At 45.7% G+C, this 9,867-nt stretch overlaps 1 protein-coding gene across 2 annotated transcripts in view; it reads left to right on the top strand.

Annotated features, from left to right (window-relative positions):
• Positions 1-9,867, top strand: part of ARFGEF3 (ARFGEF family member 3) — a 174,178-nt gene continuing 164,311 nt past the window's right edge. Inside the window, exons 1-2 of one of the 2 annotated variants that reach the window (XM_003926873.4) lie at positions 1-224; positions 8,976-9,027. In XM_003926873.4, the coding sequence (XP_003926922.4) occupies positions 140-224; positions 8,976-9,027 (137 nt within the window). In that variant the 5' untranslated portion in view covers positions 1-139. The remainder of the gene's footprint in view (positions 225-8,975; positions 9,028-9,867) is intronic. The other variant, XM_010337561.3, reaches the window with a different exon arrangement.

Raw genomic sequence — 9,867 nt, 5'->3', positions numbered from 1 at the left:
CAGCCGCGCCGGGGCGGCAGAGGGGCGCGCGGCGGCCGCCTAGGCGCCCGGGGCCAGGCAGCGGCGGCGTCCCTGTCCCGGCTCGCTTCGCCTGCGCTTCTCTCCTTGTGGGCGGCGGCCCGGCGCCTGGAAGGTCAAGATGGAAGAGATCCTGAGGAAGCTGCAGAAGGAGGCGTCCGGTAGCAAGTACAAAGCCATCAAGGAGAGCTGCACCTGGGCCCTGGGTAAGCGCCCGGCACCTGCTCGCCGCGGCGGGAGGGCCGCGCGGCCGGGGCTGAACCGGCATCTCCGCGCGTGGGGCTTTCGCGGAGCGTGGGTCGTGGGTGCCGTTCGCGCGATGGCGAGAGTCGCCTCGGGGAATTGATGTGGGATTTGAGAGTCTTGGCTCGGGCGTGGACATCAGCCACCTCCCCTGCGGTCTCTTTCTCTCTCCAAAACCTTTCCCCGGAACCGCTGTCCTCCCCGCCCCGCAGGCGGCCCCCTTCTCCCGGTCCCCGTGCTGGGGACGACGCTTCCCCATCGCCGAGTTAAGCAGGACCCGGAGCCGGTGCGAATGCTGGGGCCTGAGGGCGAAGCGCCTCTGGGGAAGAGGGAAGTTAAACCAACAACCCCGATGTTGAATCCTTGGCGAGTGGAACCAGGAAGGAAAGGCTTGTTTAATTTTATTTTCCCGATAGAGGTCAGCTTCCTAAGTGTTAGCTTTCATGGTTACTGCACATGAAAAATAACATACGGGCGGATATCATGTTACCTCTGCAATTCTGTTGTGGTCTGCCCTTCAGACAGGTGGGATTTCAGGTTTGCGAGCTGTGCTAGCATTGAAATAAGTTCCGGGGAGCAAATTTACGTTTCTCGTCAGACTCAGGTTGTGGAACTCAGCAGCGGATAAAACGAAAGGCCGTTTCAATTAGGCGGGGATTTGGGCATCAAAATTGTCAGGATGGTAATACAAAGAGATCAGAAGCATATTTTGGGTGATAGTGATGCTTTTTAGAAAGGAAAGGCCAAGAAGAAGCCAGCGTAGCTCTGTGGGCTCCTTGCTTTGCCTTGCCGGAGCCTGATGTGATGCCTCAGTTGCCACTCAATTGAAAAATGAAATTGACTCCTTTTCCCTTGCAACCAAGAACCATCACTCTCTGTCATGACACTGTGTATGCTGTGATGTAGCCTGAGATAGTGAAGAGCCTTTAGCAGGCTTTCCACTAAATGTAAAATTCTGTGAGTGGTTTAGGTGACTCTTAACATGTAGATGGTCTTAATTCACATATGCTTGGGTGTGTGTACAGACAATTACAGCAACATCATTTTGTTAAACCTGTGCATATCATCGTGATATTATCTAGAATACTGTCTAGGAAGTTTGTTTTGTAGGTAGAACCAGCACTTGACCATTTTAGTTTACTGTGAACGAAAAATGGACCAGATATATGAGAGAGCAGCAAGGCTCTTAAAGCCACAGTACAATTTTTTTGCGTGGCCATTGTCATTCAGCAGAGTGCTTTGAAGCTAGATTCCAAAATGCCTCTAATGAAGGGTCACAGATGGCTGGGTAACATGATAAAGCAGGGCCCAATTGTGCTTTAAAAATGCCATTCCTAGTATACGTTATTATTTTGCTACAAATTAAGCAGAGTTAGATAAACAGGGAGGAGGAGTGCAATCTAGCATTTTAATAACTTTGAATACTGACATTCAACATCTTAATAAGTTAAACCACAACATTGCTGAGTTTAGGTTCCTTAAAGCTATGGGAAAGCTGAGCCTTAAGGCAGGTAGATTACTTGAGTCAAGCCCGAAATAAATCAGCCTGAGTGGATGTGCTTCCTTTCCCGGTGATTGTTCCATAATTAGCAAGAAGTGCATGAAGTAGTTAAATAATAGTGCAGGGCATTCATTATGCAGTTGGATTGAGCAAACCAGGAAAACAAGTCAAAGAAGGGAGGATAGATATGGGGTCCATGGGTTGTGGGGGAATTGGTGTGAGCTGGTGGGGCTTTTGAAGTACATTTCACTTGAAGAATGGGGAAGCTGTGGGTTCCTTCTTTCCTTCACTTCTTTATTTAGCAAACATTGATTAAAACCTCCCTAGTACTGAGCTTGGGATACATGGATGAATAAAATGTCCCCTATAAGGAGTTTGTTAGAAGGGTATACTGGAAACATGAACAAAGGCATGGAGATAGGTTTTCCTGTTGTTTTTCCCACTCGAGTCCATTTCCACTGCCCATCACTGTTTAGATTACAAAACACCTGCCACCCTTCAACCCCCATAATTCATTTCTAGATTAAAGTATAAATTCCTCAGAATGCTCTTCAGAATTTAGCCCCAGCCTCTATTCTTGTCACTCCCCAACCAAGATTCAACAATCTAGTGGCAGTCAGCTGCAGCACTTTGTTGAACATGCTGTGCAGGGAATTCCTTTTCAGACTCTGCCATTTACAACTTGTTTAGGAAACATTCCCTGAGCTCCACAATAGGATCAGTTGCTTGCCTGGGTTCAGATCCTTGTCTTCATTCTCATCGAGTACCTACTACTTTGGATAATAGTTGATTGTGTGCACAGGTAGGCTCTTATGGACAGTATAAATTGACAAATATGTTGGGTGCAAGAGACAAAAACAACAACAACAACAACGAGTTTAAGCTGACTTATGCGAAGCAGGATTTATTTGCTCCTTTAACTAAAATATCTCTTACAAGAATACCTGTGATTTAGGAGTTAGACACTGTTTCAGGGATCTTGTCCTGCTCTTTGTGGATTGGCTGACATGCTCTGCATGGGTCTCCACAGTTTTGGTCTCATGGATCAACACACTTAGACTGTCTCATGAAAAGAGGCAACAATAAACTTAGACCATCTCAGGAAAACAGGGCTCAGCCCCTCATTTAGACCATCATGAGAGGAGCAAGTCAACCCTACTTAGGTCATCATGAGACAGGGGGGTCATCTCTCACTTAAACCCTCATGAGAGAGATGGGTAATTCTCCACTGAGACCTTCATGGGAGAGAGGGGTCATCCCCACTTAGACCCTCATAAGGAGCAAGGGGTCATCCCCCACTTACACCATCATGGGAGAGAGGGGTCATCCCCCTCTGAGACCCTCATGGGAGAGAGATCATCCTTTACTTAGACTCTCATGAGAGAGGGGGGGCATTCCACACTGAGACCCTCATGAGAGAGAGGGGTCATGCTTCACTGAGACTGAGACCCTCATGGGAGAGGGTGGTCATTCCCCACTGAGACTTTCATGGGAGAGAGGGGTCATTCCTTACTGAGACCATCATGGGACAGAGGGGTCATCTCCCTCTGAGACCCTCATGGAAGAGAGGGATCATTCCTCACTGAGACCTTCATGGAAGAGAGGGGGCATCCCCCTCAGAAAGCCTCACATGAGAGAGGGGACATCCCTCTCTGAGACCCTTGTGGGAGAGGGGTCATCCCTTACTTAGCCCCTCAGGAGGGACAGGGTCATTCCCCACTGAGACCTTCATGAGAGAGAGGGGTCATCCCCCTCTGAGACCTGTGGGAGTTCAGTTAGGGTGGTGGCAAAAATATTAAGGGAAAAATATTAGATAAAGTTATAGAATGTAGTGATAAACCTTCTTGGAAGGTTAAGAAGTTTGCATAATTTCAGTAGACGTTTCAGCTGAAGGCAGCCTTACCCTATTTACCTTTAGTTGATAAGAAAAGCAAATAGCTAGGAAATGTGGGAAAGTTTACCTGAATAACTTGTTTACTCATGTGGTTCTATAACCTTGGATCATTCTGGTTGGCTCTCTTGGGGCAAGGTCCACCAGGGATATTAGCCACTAACGGTATTCGCTTTAGGCCTCAGAACCTGTCCTTTAATCTCTTCACTCTAGTAGTGTTGACTCAAAGGTTTTGTTACTTAATGTGTGCTAAACAAAGGCCAGAGAGGCCAGCTTGTCGGGGCTGCAGTGGCTGTTATCTCTTTACAGCACTGTCCTCGAGTGCCTCTAAATGGCCACGGACACTCAGCCTGCTTTTACACTGAAAATCTGTGTCTGAGTGAATTTATTCATCCGTCATTGAGTCAGGGTCTGCAGGGCAGACCCCCTCAGGTGGTGACCCCAACAGACCCTCATGAGAAAGAAGGGTCATTCCCCCCTCTGAGACCCTCAAGGGAGAGAGGCATCATCACTCTCTGAGACCATTTTGAGATACATGGTCATTGCAATATTTGGACCATATCAAGAGAGTTGAACTTTTCCAGTGACTCCTGCTTGATCCTCGGTTTCCCTTGTTCTCTTTGTCCTGATGGTTCATGTGAGTATCCTTGAACCAATCCTCTAGCCAAAGAATGGAATGGAATAACTAGCTTAGGCCTAGGCTATAAGTTCCACTGAAATCCAGAGCTGGGGAAAAATGACTTCCTGGAAGTAAAATTAGGATGCTCCTTCAGAAGGCAGGGGAACGGATACTGGTCAGTCAAAACAATACCTGTCAGCAGTGTAGTGAACTCTTCAGCAAAGGGACTGTTGTTTATGCTTCTTTGGTTGCTTCTGCACCTATAGTGGAAGGCAGATGTTCAATAAGTAAGTCAATACTTTAATTACTTGTTTGAGTTTTAAATAATATTCATCTTTTTCTATTTATAAGAGTTATATATGTTCATTTTAGAATGTTGCAAATAATGGAACAGCATGAAGAAAAAATTAAAATAATCTACAGTCTCCCTACCCAGAGATAACACTGTTGACATCTTGGAGTCTTTTCCTTTTGCAAGAGGTCATACCACATATGGCATATTGTCATGTGTTTTTTAACTTTAGCATCTTCTTCTACTTTATCTACTTTGTCATTACACTTCTCTGAAAATTAGTGTTAATGGCTGAAGAATAACTAGCAAGGCATATTCTCTTTATTTAGTGCTATCTGGTTGTTTTTGTCAGTGAGGAATAAGCCTGGCCAGGGAGTAGGAAACAATGTACTGGATGAAGGGTTAGCTTGGGGAAAGGCAGAAAGATCTTCAGGAACTGGCAGTCCTGGGGGCTTGTGAGCTAGGCTGTGGTAGGTTGAAACAGAATGGCAGAACAGGAGAGCTGTCACGTTCTCCATTTGGAAGCTTTTAGCATTTTATATCTATCAGAGGCCTTATGCAGGATGGAAGTGGTAGCAGGGAAAGAAACTAGAGGCACAAAGGCCAAGTAGGGAAAGAGGGAACATCCATCCAACCAGCACCCTTCTCTATATCACCTACCTGCTTTTTCTTTCAGCCACAGCTTGTTACTTCACAGCCAAACTCCTTAAAAAGTTTAGAAATTGTATCTGTGTTCTCACCTTCTACTCTCTCTTCATCTCACTGTCATCTGCCTTTTACCTCCATTATCCCACCAACTCACAGTTACTGAAGAACAGTAACACATGTGGCCATCTGGCTGGCAGACTATTCTCACTCCCATCTCACAGGTCCTCCCAGTGACACTGGACATACCTGGGCACCTGCTTTACCTTGACTTCTATGACCACACCCTACCAGTTCCATCTTGGTTCTTGAGCCACTCTGTCTCCTTTGCTAGCTCCAAATTCTCTCCCCAGTTGTAAATATTTGAGTTTCTCAAGGGTTAGCTTTGAGCCCTCATCTCTTACTCCTAGCTCCTCTAGAGTTGAACACACATATACTGACAGCTTCAGCTCCATTTCTGAGAATGCGATGCTAGTGTTTGTATAACTTGTCCACACTGGTGGTCTGAAACCCACACCCTACAACATAGCTACCTACTGAACATCTCCACCTGGATGTCTCACAGGCACTCAGCTCACTAAGGCTCAAAGTGACCGTGTGCTCTTCCCCATGTCCACCTCACCGCCAGACCTCACTCACCTCTAGTGTTTCTAAATGATCAGTTGATGCCATCACCTGTCCAGTTGCATTAACCTGAGATCCAGTCGTCCTTGATACATTTCTGTAATTTGCCATCTTACCTAGTCCATCACCCAAGCTCTGCTCATTTTTACCTCCTAAATATATCTCAAGCCTGTCCACTTCTTTCCACCTCTGTTGCCAGCTCTCCAGAATAAGCTACCTTCCCTTTTTACTGGACTTCTGCAACACCCTCCTAACTACTCCCTCCTTGTTTGCTCTAGTTCTTTTTCCCCAAGTAGTGTCACCTTGGAAACCCCAATCGTTGCATGATATGCCATGTTAAAACACTGAATGGCATCCCATTAGGATGAAAACAAAAGTCCCCAGTGTGTTCTGTCCAGCCCTACATGGCCTGGCTTCCACCTGCCCCTCAGCCTTGTCCTATGCCACCCTCCTCCTTGCTCTCTGAATTTCAGCCACACTGACCTTTCAGTTACTCAGATGGGCTGTGCTCCCTCTTACTTCATTCATTCAGCAAATACTTAGTGATTACCTACTGTGTGCCAGGTACTGTTCTAAGTGTTAGAGATAACATGGTGAGCAAAACAGGCAACATGATCCTGTCCTTCCCTGATTAGAGTTTACAGACTCTTAGAGGGATGACAGCCAATAATCAAGCTAAATAAATAAAATATACATGACAGCAAAGAGACTGATAAGAGCTAAGGGAAAACATAAAACAGTGAAGAAGATAGGAGGCACCTGGAGTAAAGGGGGAGTTGCCATTTAAATAGGGTATTCAGGGATATTTACCAAAATATACCCAAAGGGAGGCTGCTAGTTGGGAAAATATCTGCTGGCTTCAGGAAAGAGCAAAGAGGCCAGGGGGCTGGAGCGAAGGGAGCGAAGTAGGAAATGAGGACTGAGATCAGGAAAGTCCTTGTTGGGCTCTCTGCGGGAGAGATGGGAGTCATTTGGAGTGGAGGAAAGAAGTCCTCTCATTTGGGTCTTGACAGGGTCTCTCAGGCTACTGTGTTAAGCAGAGACTGCAGCTTCCAGGGCAAGCCCCAAATCTGGTAGCCCAGGACAGGGGCTGGTACAGGTGAGAGAAGGTGGCAGCTTGGACCTGAGTGGCAGGACAGAGTCAGGAAAGATGTTGGGCTCTCCAAGCATTTCAAACTTATTATTCCCTCCACTTGCAGTACCCCCTCCTTATCTGTTTTAAATAAATCATTTTTGGTCTCATCGCCCCCAGCAAGGAAGTGTGACCTCACAGTCCACAGTAGGACCTCCTGTTTCACTTTTGCCCAGTTCCCTATATTTTCCTTCTTGGCATTTATGATACTTCGAAATGAGAATGTGCATCCATGAATTAATAGACCATGTCTGTTCTCACCACTGGGTCCCTAGCCTAGGACCTGGTCCGGTATTTAGTGGGAGAATCAAAGAAGGGAGACAGGAATTGGCACTGGCATCTAAGGACTGTGTCAGGCCCTTTATGATCATGATCCTTTCAGCTCCTCACAAGCATTTCAGGAGGAAGGTGTCATTGACGTCTTTCTAAAGATGAGGGAACTGAAACTTACAGAGGATAAGTGACCTGTTCCCATCGCAGTGTCACAAGCTGGAGTGGAGCTGGGACTGGAACCTGGTTCTCTTTGCTTTCCTTGTTGATGCTTCCGTGGTGCCCTCTCCCCAGCTACCACTCCATCCTGAGTGCTTATAGCAAAGCTGCAGGCTGTTTTCTCCTTGACCTTTGGATGCTCTCCACCTTGGTTCCCACACTTAGCTCACATGCCTGGGAGTCTTACTGCACTTAGATGCATAGGTTCATGGTGGCTGCTGTGTGACTGCCTTTTCTCTTTTCCTTTTCTTCTAGCTCACTCTTAGCCTTGCAGAGCTGGGCAGTTACACAGCCTTAGTTGGCTACATTTCCCTCTGTCCTGTGGGAAAGCCATGCTGATCTGGTTGTTCAGTGTCACTGCCTCTCCTTGGGGAGCAGCATCAGCTTGTCCTGGGCACCAATCCCTGCCATGCTAACTGGTGTGCACTGTGCTGGTCTGTATGGCCTTTGAGCTGCTTCCTGTACCTGCATCTCAGGGCTTCCCTTTCTTGACATCCTGTCTCATCTTAAGCATTGACACTTCAGTGATTCATTTTCCTCTGTTGGCCTTGTCTTCACAGGTACCAAGTATCCTGCTGAACTCATCTTTCTGTTCTGCCAATTGTTTTTCTGAAATCCACTCTTTTGCCCCATTGGCCACATCAAGCCCAGATCCTATCAAGCCTTTCTTAGCCTTGAGTCTCTCATCTATAGTTCATGTTTGTTATTCTCTCTGATCTCTGAGCAAGGTGGGAAGAGATGTTTCCTTCCCCAGTGAAAATAATTCAGATAGACAGGGCTTGTTGACTCTAAGGAGTTAAGAAAGGGGTTAACACAATTTGAGCTGCAAGACTGGAGACAGTTGGAATGATTAAAATAGAACAGTTTTTTGGGGAAGAGACTGGTGAGCTTTTCATTATCTCTAAAATTGGAGGCAGCAATAGTGTGAAAAATCCATGAACAATGGTGAAGTATTGACCATCCAGATTGGATTAATGAGATTTTGGTGTGAGCCTTCCAATCGGTATCCTAACTATACTGTGATATTTTTTAAAAAACAGTTTAATATACCATGTCACAAATGTGTGTGAGAATAATGAGATGCTATGTAAGTGCTTTGTGAACTTGAAAGTCTTTCACGAGTATGAGTTATTGTGTAAGGATATTGAAACAGTATTTTCAAGGAAATAGCTTTTTTTTCCCCTCTATTTTTATTGCAAGAATATAGTATCTTCGTCAGTTGTAACTAGATTCAATGGTTCAGGTTAGGAATTTAACCATTCTTTACCTGTATAGGGAAATGTGCCCTAATTTTTAACTTTCCACTCCCCAATAGTTTGCAAGGTCCAGAAAAATATCTGGGGCTTTCAAGGAAAAAGGATTTTAAAATATGAAAGACTTGCATGCAGATAATTGAGAACTGACTAATTTATAATTAGAGGAATTCCTGGAGAAAAGAGAAACTAACAGAGAAATCCATGTACGGTGTATATTCTCAGTGTTTAAGTGTTTATTTTTAACTTTGTAATTTTCCTTTTGCAGAAACTTTGGGTGGTCTGGATACCATTGTCAAGATCCCTCCACATGTACTGAGGTAGGAGATGGACATTGAATAATATCACAAAAGTCAACATTGTCCACGGTATTTTCCTGAAGCCCCAGATAACCACATTGGCTTGCAGCGTGTCTTAGTTTGTTTTGTGCTGCTATAACAGAATGCTACCAACTGGGTAATTTATAATGAACAGAAATTTATTGGTTCATGGTTCTGGAAGCTGAGAAGTCCAAGATCAAGGGGCCACATCTAGTGAGGGCCTTCTTCCTTCATCATTTCAAAGGTTAGAAGGACAAAAAGAGGCTAGATCAGAGGAGAGAAGGGGACTGAATACACTCTTTTATAACAGCCCCCATTCCCATGATAACAGCATTAATCCATTCATGGGGTCAGAGACCTCATGGCCCGATTACCTCTCATTAGGCCTGACCCCCAATACTGTTGCATTGGGGATTCAGTTTCCAACACTTACTTCTGGTGGGGACACATTCAAACCACAGCAGAGCATTTTACTTGCTGACTAAAGACTTTCTTGCACCCGTGAGCTGGGGTCTTTCATGAGGTTAGCATTATGTGAACCTGATGGCATTAGCTCCACCTATCTGTGGCAGGAATGACGTCAGTGACCTAAAGGAACCAGCCATGGAAGTCCATGGTAAAAGGATCAAATTGGTCAGGTAGAGACATGACCAAACCTTACATGAAGGAGTAGAAAGAAAAATGTGTTTCCCCTGAAGAGGATGCAGCCCTACACCAGGTAGTGTGGATTTAAGCTCTGATTGGCCACCTTGGCTGGACATCATTTAGCAGACTATGAAGTCCACAGCCACATGCGGCAGCCCCCAGGCAGTGAACCTATTTCCCCACTTTCTTCACCTC

Source organism: Saimiri boliviensis, chromosome 4 (genome assembly GCF_048565385.1).
Source record: "Saimiri boliviensis isolate mSaiBol1 chromosome 4, mSaiBol1.pri, whole genome shotgun sequence".
NCBI lineage: Eukaryota > Metazoa > Chordata > Mammalia > Primates > Cebidae > Saimiri > Saimiri boliviensis.
Note: the sequence above shows the minus strand (reverse complement) of the source record. Positions and strands in the feature narration are given on the sequence as shown.